The sequence below is a fragment of the Perognathus longimembris genome, chromosome 13, assembly GCF_023159225.1.
Source record: "Perognathus longimembris pacificus isolate PPM17 chromosome 13, ASM2315922v1, whole genome shotgun sequence".
NCBI lineage: Eukaryota > Metazoa > Chordata > Mammalia > Rodentia > Heteromyidae > Perognathus > Perognathus longimembris.
The window spans coordinates 62907264-62920711 of record NC_063173.1 but is presented as its reverse complement, the minus strand read 5'-3'; the positions used below and the strand labels follow the sequence as shown (position 1 = coordinate 62920711).

Below are 13448 nucleotides of genomic sequence, written 5' to 3'. Positions count from 1 at the left end.
CAGACCAGCTCCACCTCAGTGCTCCAGACCAGCCCCACCTCTGCACACGCAGCCAGCTCCTCCCCTGCACACACAGTCAGCTCCTCCCCTGCACACACAGTCAGCTCCTACCCCAGACCCCAGACCAGCTCCACCTCAGTGCTCCAGACCAGCTCCACCTCAGTGCTCCAGACCAGCTCCACCTCTGCACACGCAGCCAGCTCCTCCTCGGTGCTCCAGACCAGCTCCTCCCCTGCACACACAGTCAGCTCCTACCCCAGACCCCAGACCAGCTCCACCTCTGCACACACAGCCAGCTCCTCTTCTGTGCTCCAGACCAGCTCCTCCTCTGCACACGCAACAAGCTCCTCCCCTGCACACACAGCCAGCTCCACCTCTGCACACACAGCCAGCTCCTCTTCTGTGCTCCAGACCAGCTCCACCTCTGCACACACAGCCAGTTCCACCTCTGCACACACAGCCAGCTCCACCTCTGCACACACAGCCAGCTCCTCCTCTAGACCCCACACCAGCTCCTCCCCTGCACACACAGGCAGCTCCTCCTCTGCACACACAGTCAGTTCCTCCCCTGCACATACAGTCAGCTCCTACCCCAGACCCCAGACCAGCTCCACCTCAGTGCTCCAGACCAGCTCCACCTCAGTGCTCCAGACCAGCTCCACCTCTGCACACGCAGCCAGCTCCTCCCCCAGACTCCAGACCAGCTCGTCTTCTGTGCTCCAGACCAGCTCCTCCCCTGCACACACAGTCAGCTCCTCCTCTAGACCCCACACCAGCTCCACCTCTGCACACACAGCCAGCTCCACCTCTGCACACACAGACAGCTCCTCCTCCAGACCCCAGACCAGCTCCTCCTCTGTGCTCCAGACCAGCTCCTCCCCTGCACACACAGGCAGCTCCTCCCCTGCACACACAGTCAGCTCCTCCCCTGCACACACAGTCAGCTCCTCCCCTGCACACACAGTCAGCTCCTCCCCTGCACACACAGTCAGCTCCTACCCCAGACCCCAGACCAGCTCCACCTCAGTGCTCCAGACCAGCTCCACCTCTGCACACACAGTCAGCTCCACCTCTGCACACACAGCCAGCTCCTCCTCGGTGCTCCAGACCAGCTCCTCCTCTGTGCTCCAGACCAGCTCCTCCCCTGCACACACAGGCAGCTCCTCCCCTGCACCCACCTTGGCCACAGGAGCCACGGTGGACACCCACAGCGGGACCGCCCCCCCAGACCCCTGCCGGCAGGAGCTGTGCACGTGGACAGAATGGATGGACGGCAGCTACCCCACGCCTGACAGAAACAGTGGCGACTTTGACACCTTTGAGAACCTGCGGCTGCAAGGCTTCCGGTTCTGTGAGCGCCCCAGGCGCGTGGAGTGCAGGGCTCAGTTTTTCCCGAACACGCCACTGGCAGAGCTGGGCCAGAACGTGACCTGCAGCCCCGAGCTGGGCCTCGTCTGCCTGAACAAAGACCAGCTCCCGCCCATCTGCTACGACTACGAGATCCGTCTGCAGTGCTGCCAGACCGTGGACCTGTGCGCTCCCGGCACGCCCGCCGCCACGCCCGCCGCACCCCGGGAAACCAGCCCCCAGACGCGGGGCCCCGGCCGGACTGCCAGCAGACACCCGCCCTCGACAGAGCACACCACCGTGCGCTCGGCCCCCGTGCACAGAGCAAGTGACCCCACCGGAACAACTCAAACCAGCACCACACCCGCGACCACAAGCTGCCAGCCACAGTGCCACTGGACCAAGTGGTTCAACGTGGGCTCCCCGAGCCCCGGGCCACGCGGAGGGGACAGGGAGACCTACCGCGACATCCTCGGGGCGGGAGAGCGGATCTGCGGCCGCCCCGAGGAGATCACGCAGCTGCAGTGCCGGGCTGAGAGCCACCCCGACGCGAGTCTGGAGAGCCTGGGCCAGCGGGTGCGGTGCGACCCCGACGTGGGCCTGCTGTGCCGGAACCAGGACCAGCGGGGCGCCCCGGGGCTGTGCCTGGACTACGAGGTGCGCGTGCTGTGCTGCCGCGCGCCCGAAGGCTGTCCTACCGGTGCCCCTGCCACTCCACCCGGACACGCCACTGAGAGCCTCACCCCTGCACACGCAGCCAGCTCCTCCTCGGTGCTCCAGACCAGCTCCTCCTCGGTGCTCCAGACTAGCTCCTCCTCAGTGCTCCAGACCAGCTCCACCTCTGCACACGCAGCCAGCTCCTCCTCGGTGCTCCAGACCAGCTCCTCCTCGGTGCTCCAGACCAGCTCCTCCCCTGCACACGCAGCCAGCTCCTCCTCAGTGCTCCAGACCAGCTCCACCTCTGCACACACAGTCAGCTCCACCTCTGCACACGCAGCCAGCTCCGCCTCGGTGCTCCAGACCAGCTCCACCTCTGCACACACAGTCAGCTCCTCCCCTGCACACACAGTCAGCTCCTCCCCTGCACACACAGTCAGCTCCTCCCCTGCACACACAGTCAGCTCCTCCCCTGCACACACAACCAGCTCCACCTCTGCACACACAGTCAGCTCCTCCTCCAGACCCCAGACCAGCTCCACCTCTGCACACGCAGCCAGCTCCTCCTCTAGACCCCACACCAGCTCCTCCCCTGCACACACAACCAGCTCCACCTCAGCCAGCTCCTCCCCTGCACACACGGCCAGCTCCTCCTCGGTGCTCCAGACCAGCTCCTCCCCTGCACACACAGTCAGCTCCTCCCCTGCACACACAGTCAGCTCCTACCCCAGACCCCAGACCAGCTCCACCTCTGCACACGCAGCCAGCTCCACCTCTGCACACACAGCCAGCTCCTCCTCAGTGCTCCAGACCAGCTCCACCTCTGCACACACAGTCAGCTCCACCTCTGCACACGCAGCCAGCTCCTCCTCTAGACCCCACACCAGCTCCTCCCCTGCACACACAGGCAGCTCCTCCTCTGCACACACTGTCAGCTCCTCCCCTGCACATACAGTCAGCTCCTCCTCAGTGCTCCAGACCAGCTCCACCTCTGCACACACAGCCAGCTCCTCCTCGGTGCTCCAGACCAGCTCCACCTCTGCACACGCAGCCAGCTCCTCCTCAGTGCTCCAGACCAGCTCCACCTCTGCACACACAGTCAGCTCCACCTCTGCACACGCAGCCAGCTCCTCCTCTAGACCCCACACCAGCTCCTCCCCTGCACACACAGGCAGCTCCTCCTCTGCACACACTGTCAGCTCCTCCCCTGCACATACAGTCAGCTCCTCCTCAGTGCTCCAGACCAGCTCCACCTCTGCACACACAGCCAGCTCCTCCTCGGTGCTCCAGACCAGCTCCACCTCTGCACACGCAGCCAGCTCCTCCTCGGTGCTCCAGACCAGCTCCACCTCTGCACACACAGCCAGCTCCTCCTCGGTGCTCCAGACCAGCTCCTCCCCTGCACACACGGTCAGCTCCTACCCCAGACCCCAGACCAGCTCCTCCCCTGCACACACAACCAGCTCCACCTCAGCCAGCTCCTCCCCTGCACACACGGCCAGCTCCTCCTCAGTGCTCCAGACCAGCTCCACCTCTGCACACGCAGCCAGCTCCTCCCCTGCACACACAGTCAGCTCCACCTCTGCACACACAGTCAGCTCCACCTCTGCACACGCAGCCAGCTCCTCCTCGGTGCTCCAGACCAGCTCCACCTCTGCACACACAGTCAGCTCCACCTCTGCACACACAGTCAGCTCCTCCCCTGCACACACAGTCAGCTCCTCCCCTGCACACACAGTCAGCTCCACCTCTGCACACGCAGCCAGCTCCTCCTCGGTGCCCCAGACCAGCTCCACCTCCTCTCAAAAGCACAGCACCCATTCTGCATCAACAACCAGCACAAGGCCCGTGTCTACACCTCAAACAAGCCAGTCCTCAGCCGTGTTCCCTGAGTGCCAGCCACAGTGCCACTGGACCAAGTGGTTCAACGTGGGCTCCCCGAGCCCCGGGCCACGCGGAGGGGACAGGGAGACCTACCGCGACATCCTCGGGGCGGGAGAGCGGATCTGCGGCCGCCCCGAGGAGATCACGCAGCTGCAGTGCCGGGCTGAGAGCCACCCCGACGCGAGTCTGGAGAGCCTGGGCCAGCGGGTGCGGTGCGACCCCGACGTGGGCCTGCTGTGCCGGAACCAGGACCAGCGGGGCGCCCCGGGGCTGTGCCTGGACTACGAGGTGCGCGTGCTGTGCTGCCGCGCGCCCGAAGGCTGTGGGGTGACCTCGGCCGCGCCCGGCGTGACCCTCACGGCCACGCCCCCGTCCCCGACGCTGTCCCACTCGGCCCCCTCCACCCCGTGGACGCCCAGCTCCCTGTCAGTCTCCACTCCCACCTGCTTCTGCAACGTGTACGGCCGGCTCTACGCTGCCGGTAGGTGCGGGGGCCCAATGGAGTCGCTGGGGGGATCCGGGCGGGGGTTTCCCTGCTGTGGGCGGCCCGGCAGAGCCGGCCTTCAGCTATCACGGGGGTTGCCCACAGACCCCGGTGGGTGCGGACTCCGCTTCCGTGGGGGTGGTTGGGTCCCGGGGCCCGGCGTCTCCGGCCGGGCCCGGGCGGGGCCTGTGCTGGCAGGCCTCCGCTTATCCTCCCCGCCCTTTGGTTCAGGGTCCACCATCTACCTCCAGAGAGACCTTGATGGCCACTGTTACCATGCCACCTGCAGCCGGGACTGCCACGTCCTCCGAGGCGTGGACCAGGACTGCCCCTCTACCACTCAGCCCCCCACGCCGACTCCGCCCCCCTCCCCGTCAACCCCCTCTCCGTTGCCCACTTCTCCTTCTACCTCCCCGCCTGTCCCCTGGTGCCAAAACGTGATTCCCCCAAGAAAGGTGAGTGCGGCGCGGGGCCCGGGCCGCCCCGCTGCAGGGACCTCCCTTTCTTTGCCCTTGGGCCTCAGCTCAAGGTTCCCTGAAGGTCACAGGTCCCCAGCTGGCGTGGTGACCACCGGGTGGCAGTGTTGCTATGGAACGGGGGTTCGGCCTCCCTGGCCTGTGGGGCCTGGGGCACCAACACTGACGGAAGGCGGGGAAGAGCGGGGGGGTGGTGGCGGGGGAGGGAGGGGCGCCCCACCCGGGGAGCCCCTGCAGCCGGCGTGGGCTGAGGAGGGGGTCGCGGGTCGCGGGTGGGGTGAGAGGAAGTCGAGACTCCCGCGGGGGGCTTGATGTCACAGCCGTCACTTCCCGGGCCCCCCCACAGTACCACGGAGGCGGAGGGGAGGTTCGCCCCGAGGCCGGGGTGTCCCACCGCTGTCTGTCTCTGGCAGAAAGGGGAGACGTGGGCCATGGCCAACTGCACCCAGGCCACCTGCGAGGAGGACCACGCCGTCTCCCTGAGCCCACGCAAGTGCCCAGAGGTAGCAGCGCCTGCATGTGCCAACGGCTACCCAGCCTTGAAGGTGGATGACGAGGAGGGCTGTTGCCAGCACTACCAGTGCCAGTGTGAGCGGGGGGCCCGGCTGGGGGGGGTCGGGGTGGACGGGGGGCAGACCCCAGGGAGGCGCCTCCGTTATCGAGGCAGGGATAAGTGGAGCTGAGTCCCCATCTCGGGGGTGTCGGAGGAGCTCCGCTGAGCCCCGGGGTTGCGCAGCCGGCCGGGTGCGGAGAGCAGGGGGCGCCTGCTTCTGCCCCCCCGGGGCCCGCCGTGCGCATCGCAGGTGCGGGAGGTGGCGGTGTGGGCCGGGCCCCGGGGCGGCGGGGAGGCCGCGGGGCCTCGGTGCCCGCCGTCAGCGGCTGCTGCCGCGTGCAGGCGTGTGCAGCGGCTGGGGAGACCCCCATTACATCACGTTCGACGGGACCTACTACACCTTCCTGGACAACTGCACCTACGTGCTGCTGCAGCAGATCGTGCCCGTGTTCGGCCACCTGCGGGTGCTGGTCGACAACGACTTCTGCGACACGAAGGACCAGGTCTCCTGCCCGCAGTCCATCGTCGTCGAGTACCACCGGGACCGCGTGGTGCTCACTCGCAGGCTGGTTGGGGGGGTCATGACCAACCAGGTGAGCCCCTCCCCGCGTGTGGAGGCAGCGGAGGGCACTGGAGGGCGTGTGGGGCTCGGGGGGGGGGGCGGGCGCTGGATTGTGGGGTGGGGAGGACCCTGCAGGGCGTGCGGGGGTTGGGGAGGGCACCGAGGGCGAGGCTTGGAGATTCGCCAGCCGTTCTCACCTCCTGTGGGTTGTGGCACCTGAATCTAGATCCTGTTCAACAACGAGGTGGTCAGCCCTGGATTCCAGAAGAACGGCCTTGCCGTCTCTCGCGTGGGCATCAAGATGTATGTGACCATCCCGGAGATCGGCGTCCAGGTCATGTTCTCCGGCCTCATCTTCTCCGTGGAGGTGCCGTTCCGCACGTTCGCCAACAACACCGAGGGCCAGTGTGGTGAGTCCGCCCGGTCTCCGTCCGCCTTGCCCGGTCTAGGGCGCCGGGAGCTCAGCCCGCAGCTGCTCCCAGATGCTCGCACCCTGACACCCAGGTGTCAGGGAAGACGTCTGGGCAGACTCTCAGGAAGGGCCCGTGGGCCCGTGGGGAGCGGGCGTCTGGCTCTGCCGTCCAGCCACCCGACCCTCAACTCCCCCCCAGGCACCTGCACCAACGACCCGAAGGACGAGTGTCGCCTGCCCGGGGGGGCGGTGGCCAGCTCCTGCTCCCAGATGGCTGGCCACTGGAGGGTGGACGGCCCTGGCCAGCCCTTCTGCTCTGGGCCTCCGCCCTCACCCAAATCAGCGGTGCCGACCACCCCACCGGCCTGGTGCCCGCCATCGCTGATCTGCCAGCTTATCCTGGGCGAGTAAGACTCGGCAGGAGGGCGGGTGGGCAGTAGCCCTGCTGGCCGCCCCAGCCAAGGGCTGCCTTCACCGCCACCTCTGTGTGTCCCGCCCGCCCTCTGCCCGCAGGGTCTTCCGGCCCTGCCACGCCGTGATCCCCCCGGAGCCCTTCTACGAAGGCTGCGTCTTTGACTCCTGCCACCTGACGAACACAGAGGTGCAGTGCTCCAGCTTGGAGCTGTACGCGTCCCTCTGCGCCTCCTCCGGCGTGTGCATCGACTGGAGGAGCCGGACCAACAACTCATGCGGTGAGCGCCCTCGGCTCTGAGGGGGAGGAGGCAGGGGGCGGTGGGTCTGGGGGCCTCCCGAGGGCCAGTGGCTGGCCGGGGCAGGGGGCTGGCCCCCCACAGGGGAAAGAAGGGTATTCAAGCCAGGGCTCCCGAGGCCCGGGGAGGTGGGCAGCAGTGGGGCCTGCGTGAGGATGGGTGGTCCTGAGTGGGGTCTGAGTGGTGTCTGGGGCCCGGGGGTCCCGGAAGCACGGGCTCAGGTCAGCTTCTCAGGTACCCCCCGCTCTTCCCCGCAGTGTTCTCCTGCCCTGCCGACAAGGTGTACCAGCCCTGCGGGCCATCCAACACCCGCTACTGCTACGGAAATGACAGTTCCAGCATGTGGTACGGGACACGCCCTACAGCCCCCCCTCCCCCGCCACCTGGGACCCCGGCCAGGGCTCCTGGAGACCCCTGCTGACCGTGCTCCCCTCTCCCCGCAGGGCCCTCCCGGAGGCTGGCCCCTTCACCGAAGGCTGCTTCTGTCCTGACAGCATGGTGCTTTTTAGCAACGATGTCCCTGTCTGTGTGCCCTCCGAGTGCCCGGGTACATGGTGTGGGCTGGGCTGGGCTGGGAGCAGGGAGGTGTGCGAAGCAAGAAGCAGGGTACAAAACAAACCCTGGGGGCTGGGAAGGTGGCCTCGTGGTAGCGTGCTCGCCTTGCGTGCATGAAGCTCTGGGTTCGATTCCTCAGCACCTCATATATAGAAAAAGCCAGAAGTGACGCTGTGGCTCAAGTGGTAAAGCGCTAGCCTTGAGCGAAAAGAAGCAGGGACAGTGCTCAGGCCCTGAGTTCAAGCCCCAGGACTGGCACAAACAACAAAGCCCAGATTCTCGCTGGCCCCCCGATGGGCCTGCCCCATCCCGTGACCTGGCCTCTTTCCCTGCAGTGTGCCTAGGGCCCCACGGAGAGCCGGTGGAGGTAAGTGCCGGGGTGCAGGGCTGGGCTGGGCTCTCAGCGGCCCCCAGAGGCTCAGAGGAGGGCCGGGGCGCGGAAGAGCACCGCAAAGGAGCCCCGGAAGCCCTCTGCTCTCCGGACGATCCCGGAGCCCCCGGGGGCCCCCTGCCCCGTCCTCTGCCCGATGGGGACACAGACCCTGTGGGGTGGCGGGGAGCCCCTCCCCACGGGTCGACCCTCACCCGCAGGGGCGCCCGTCCCCGGCCTCGTCTGCCTGTGCTGAGCAGCTGGCCGACGGCAGGCCCCCCCCTCCCCCCGTAGCCCGGCCACACGGTCAGTGCCGACTGCCAGGAGTGCACCTGCCAGGGGGAGCCGCCGGCCCTGGCCTGCCGCCCGAAGCCCTGCCCCCCGCCCCCCGCGTGCCGCCGGCCGGGCTTCGTGCCCGTGCCCGCCGCTCTGGAGGCCGGCCAGTGCTGCCCCGAATTCAGCTGCGGTGAGTGCGGGCGCGTGGCCTCAGCCCCGGGGTCCTGCTGCAGCCCACCGGGGGCGGGGCGGCCGGAAGCTCGGCCTGCTGGGACACAGGGGCTCCGTCCCCTCGGGCGGGCTGGCGTGGGAGCCAGGGTGAGGCCGGCCCAGCTCCTGACCCCCTCCCCCGGCCCCCCTCCCCCCAGCCTGCAACTCCAGTTACTGCCCCGAGCCCCTGCGCTGCCCCGAGGGCTCCGTCCGGGTCGTGACCTACGAGGAGGGCGCCTGCTGCCCCAGCCAAAACTGCAGTGAGTGTCCCCGACTCCGGGCCGGGCCGTGGCGGGGGGGGGGGGGGAGCGGGAAGGGGGGCGGGCGGGCTGGGCGGGCTGGGCGGGGGAGGCCGGCCCCCGCGGAGCGCAGCAGCGTGCGTGTTTCCCGACAGGCTGGCGAGCGTGCAGCGTCAATGGGACCCTCTACCAGGTAAGCGCCGGCGGCCCAGCCCCGCGCCCCACGGGGCCGGGACCCGGGCCGGGGGGACAGCGCCCGGGCTGGGCTGTGTGCGGGGAGGCGGCCCGCGGGCTGCCCCCTGGTGGTCAGGCCGGCGACGGGCCCGTCGGGAGGCGAGCGGGCCGGGCTGAGCCCACTCCCCGCCCCCCCCGCAGCCCGGCACGGTGGTGCGCTCCAGCCTCTGTGAGACCTGCAGGTGCGAGGCGCCCCGCGGGTCCCCGGTGGACACCCCGGTGCTCAGCTGCGAGACGGAGACCTGCTACACCCACTGCCCCCTGGTGAGTGGCTGTCCCCGCCTCCCCCGCGGCCCCGGGGCGGGGGCCGGCCCCGGCTCAGCCCGCCGGTCGTCCCCCCACAGGGCTTCGAGTACCAGGCCCGCGGCGGGCGGTGCTGCGGGCGGTGCGTGCAGAGGTTCTGCGTGGTGAACGCCAGCAGCGACGACGCCCGCCTCTTCCGGGTGAGCCGTCGCCCCCCGGGGCGGCCAGGGGCCGGTGGGGCGGTGGAGACCTCGGGGGGCGGGCGGGCGGGGGGGCCGGGCTGAGCCGGGGAGGCGGGGCGCCGGGGAGGCGGGGCGCCGGGGAGGCGGGGCGCCGGGGAGGCGGGGCGCCGGGGAGGCGGGGCCCGGGGTTCCCTCACCGCGGCTGCGCCTCCTTCCAGGCCGGCGAGACCTGGGCCGAGCCCGGCCGCCCCTGCGTGACTCACGGCTGCGAGCGGACGGGGGACCGGCTGCAGGTGGTGACCACGGTGCGGTGCTCGCTCAACTGCTCTCAGGTACGGCCCGGGCCTCCCCGCCGGGGGGCGTCGCCCGGAGGCGGGCGCGGGGCGGAGCCGGCCCCCGGGGCTGGGGGGCTCGCCGCCCGCCCGCGCCTGCCGGGGGGAGGGCACCCCCGCACCGCGGCTCCGCGCCCCCCCTTCTGGGCTGCCAAATGGCGCTAACGACAGATCCTTGTTGGCACAGGACAAAGACAACCGCACCTGCCCCCCACCGGTGAACAATGGTGAGCGGGGGACCCTGCTGAGCGCCCCCACCCCCAGCCGGGGAGGGCCGGTGCTGACGCCCACCTTCCGCGTCCTTCCAGGCTCGATCTGTGCCGTGCGCCACAGGGAGGAGCTCATCCAGAGGGACGGCTGCAGGGGCTCCGTGCGCGCCTCCTTCTGCCAGGGGGACTGCGGGGAATCCACGTCCATGTACGAGACCCCCGGCCGGGCCCCCGCCCACAGGGGCCCTGGGCGGCGTCCAGAGACGGGGCTGGCCGGGGCCGGGGCCGGGGGGACGAGGGCGGGGTCCGCGGGCCACGCCCGCGTGGTGCCTAGTGCTGGGCCGCCGTCCTGGCAGCCCTCGCCCCCGGGCGGTCACGGGGGGTGGGGCGGGCCGGTGGGGGGGGGCGCCTGGCACGGGGCTCAGCGTCTGCGCCCGCAGGTACTCCCTGGAGGCCAACGCGGTGGAGCACAGGTGCCGGTGCTGCCAGGAACTTCGGACCTCCCAGAGCAACGTGACCTTGCACTGCCCCGACGGCTCCCGCCGCGTCTTCCGCTACACCCAGGTGCACGAGTGCGGCTGCCTCCGCCAGCGGTGCCGAGGCCCGGGCGACACCAGCCATTCGGGGCTGTCGGAGCACTCGGAGGCTGGGTTCAAGACCGCGGAGAGCCAGGAGCCGTAGGCGGGGCCAGACTGGCTCAGTGCAGGAGATTTGGGTGTCCGTCTGCCACCCCCGGGGTGCCAGCTTCCTGTTGTCACACACAGAGTCCTGCTCTTCCCCACCACCTGCTAGGACCTGGGGTGGGGAGGCCAGCCCGCCCCCAGCCAGGATTTCAGCATGGGCACCCACGTGGCCCTCACAGGGACTTGGCGCCCGGCCTCGGCCCTGGGCCCCCGCGCCCTCCCCGGGGAAACGGCCCATCTCCTCCAGAAGTAAACTCGCAGCATTTTGCAATCCGTGGACTGTGCCTTTTTAAAACTTGTCCGTAGATCCAGGAGCTGAGTGGGGACAGTGCCAGCCGGGGTGGGCAGGTCGGGGTGGGGGTGGGGGGTCAGTCAGGGGCTGGGCCGTGCCGTCAGCCCCCCGGGGAAGCCTGCCGGAAGGGCGGCCGTGCTCCTCCCCAACGGGCCTGGCCTCGGGGGACGGTCCCAGCCAGCCAGAGTCACTCTGCAGAGCCTGCCGGGGCGGCTCCGAGGACGGAGGGGGGGTGGAGAAAACGAGGGAGACACAGGTGAAGGAAGGAAGAAGAGAGTCAGTGCGCCAGTGAACGAGGAAGAGAGCCAATGAGTGGACACGGGCGCAAGCGGGTGGGCAGAGGAGTGAGCAAATGAACGAATGCGTGCGTGGATGGGTGAGCAAGCAAGCCGGGTGCGGAGTTCTACCCAGCGTGTGTAGGACAGGTGCACCAGCCTGGATGAGGTGCCCTAGCCCGCACCCCCAGGCTCTGACCCACGTGCACCAGCCTGGATGAGGTGCCCTAGCCCGCACCCCAGGCTTTGAACCACGTGCACCAGCCTGGATGAGGTGCCCTAGCCCGCACCCCAGGCTCTGACCCACGTGCACCAGCCTGGATGAGGTGCCCTGGCCCGCACCCCCGGCTCTGACCCACGTGCACCAGACTGGATGAGGTGCCCTGGCCCGCACCCCAGGCTCTGACCCACGGGGGGGGAGGGGGGGCTCTGGCTCCATGCACCAGGGCCTGGACACTTCCATCCTTCCACTGCAAGCCTGGAGAACCCATGTGTGCATGGGTGTGCGAGGTGTGCGCGCACAGGCATGGGGGGGTGGCTTGACAGCCTCGTGTCCTCCGCTTGGAGGGGGTGAATCTCCCAGCCCTGCCTTCTAGAACTTGATGTTCATTATTCAAATACACAGCCTCAGTCACCAGGGCCAGCAGGGGTGAGTCCCTCAGTCACCAGGGCCAGCAGGGGTGAGTCCCTCAGTCACCAGGCCCAGCAGGGGTGAGTCCCTCAGTCACCAGGGCCAGGCCCAGCAGGGGTGAGTCCCTCAGACACCAGGGCCCAGCAGGGGTGAGTCCTCAGTCACCAGGGCCCAGCAGGGGTGAGTCCCTCAGTCACCAGGGCCAGCAGGGGTGAGTCCCTCAGTCACCAGGCCCAGCAGGGGTGAGTCCCTCAGTCACCAGGGCCAGCAGGGGTGAGTCCCTCAGTCACCAGGGCCCAGCAGGGGTGAGTCCCTCAGTCACCAGGGCCAGCAGGGGTGAGTCCCTCAGTCACCAGGGCCCAGCAGGGGTGAGTCCCTCAGTCACCAGGCCCAGCAGGGGTGAGTCCCTCAGTCACCAGGGCCAGGCCCAGCAGGGGTGAGTCCCTCAGTCACCAGGCCCAGCAGGGGTGAGTCCCTCAGTCACCAGGGCCAGGCCCAGCAGGGGTGAGTCCCTCAGTCACCAGGCCCAGCAGGGGTGAGTCCCTCAGTCACCAGGGCCAGGCCCAGCAGGGGTGAGTCCCTCAGTCACCAGGCCCAGCAGGGGTGAGTCCCTCAGTCACCAGGGCTGGACTCAGCAGGGGTGAGTCCCTCAGTCACCAGGCCCAGCAGGGGTGAGTCCCTCAGTCACCAGGCCCAGCAGGGGTGAGTCCCTCAGTCACCAGGGCCAGGCCCAGCAGGGGTGAGTCCCTCAGTCACCAGGCCCAGTTGGAGTGAGTCCCTCAGTCACCAGGGCCCAGAAGGGGTGAGTCCCTCAGTCACCAGGGCCAGCAGGGGTGAGTCCCTCAGTCACCAGGGCCAGCAGGGGTGAGTCCCTCAGTCACCAGGGCCCAGCAGGGGTGAGTCCCTCAGTCACCAGGGCCCAGCAGGGGTGAGTCCCTCAGTCACCAGGGCCCAGCAGGGGTGAGTCCCTCAGTCACCAGGCTCAGCAGGGGTGAGTCCCTCAGTCACCAGGGCCGGGCTCAGCAGGGGTGAGTCCCTCAGTCACCAGGGCCAGCAAGGGTGAGTCCCTCAGTCACCAGGGCCCAGCAGGGGTGAGTCCCTCAGTCACCAGGGCCCAGCAGGGGTGAGTCCCTCAGTCACCAGGGCCCAGCAGGGGTGAGTCCCTCAGTCACCAGGGCCCAGCAGGGAAGGGTCCCCACAGATCCAAGATCTGCTAGGCAGGAGGGGTTCAGAGGCGGTTCCCGTGTCTGCCACCAGGTGGCGCCTGCCCCAGTTCTGCCCCTCCCTGGCTGAGGCTGCAGTTTGGGGGACCCAGGGCCCAGGCCCCATCTCTCCTACCCTCATTCCCTCTCTGGCTGGATCCCTCACTCTTACATGCACAGCTTATTTATTCACTCGTTCGTTCATTTACATTGTCATTGGGGGCACGTCGGGGCCCAGGGCCCCTCTGACCAGCGGGCGCCATCCTACGGCTCCTTCCAGGCCTGGGCTGTCCAGGCACCTCAACGTTCCTGCTTGCAGGCTGCCCGGGGGCCCCGGAGCCCAGGACGCCGGTGTGCCCGTCCCACTGAGCTTCTGGCTCGTCGTTCTGCCCCAAGGCCAGGGAGTGTGGGCAGCTGGCCTGGTGATCGG

The 13448-nt window shown here is 69.1% G+C and overlaps 1 protein-coding gene across 1 annotated transcript in view; it reads left to right on the top strand.

The window, feature by feature from the left end:
• Positions 1–10747, top strand: part of Muc5ac (mucin 5AC, oligomeric mucus/gel-forming) — a 28346-nt gene extending 17599 nt beyond the window's left edge. Inside the window, exons 31-50 of the mRNA XM_048361472.1 lie at positions 124–2934; positions 3790–4369; positions 4604–4827; positions 5262–5436; positions 5744–5994; positions 6190–6373; positions 6575–6782; positions 6889–7067; positions 7343–7427; positions 7529–7632; positions 7976–8007; positions 8305–8476; positions 8655–8762; positions 8891–8928; positions 9111–9233; positions 9314–9412; positions 9613–9726; positions 9914–9953; positions 10035–10143; positions 10376–10747. Of these exons, the coding sequence (XP_048217429.1) occupies positions 124–2934; positions 3790–4369; positions 4604–4827; positions 5262–5436; positions 5744–5994; positions 6190–6373; positions 6575–6782; positions 6889–7067; positions 7343–7427; positions 7529–7632; positions 7976–8007; positions 8305–8476; positions 8655–8762; positions 8891–8928; positions 9111–9233; positions 9314–9412; positions 9613–9726; positions 9914–9953; positions 10035–10143; positions 10376–10616 (5877 nt within the window). The 3' untranslated portion in view covers positions 10617–10747. The remainder of the gene's footprint in view (positions 1–123; positions 2935–3789; positions 4370–4603; positions 4828–5261; positions 5437–5743; positions 5995–6189; positions 6374–6574; positions 6783–6888; positions 7068–7342; positions 7428–7528; positions 7633–7975; positions 8008–8304; positions 8477–8654; positions 8763–8890; positions 8929–9110; positions 9234–9313; positions 9413–9612; positions 9727–9913; positions 9954–10034; positions 10144–10375) is intronic.
• The last annotated feature ends 2701 nt before the right edge of the window (positions 10748–13448 follow it).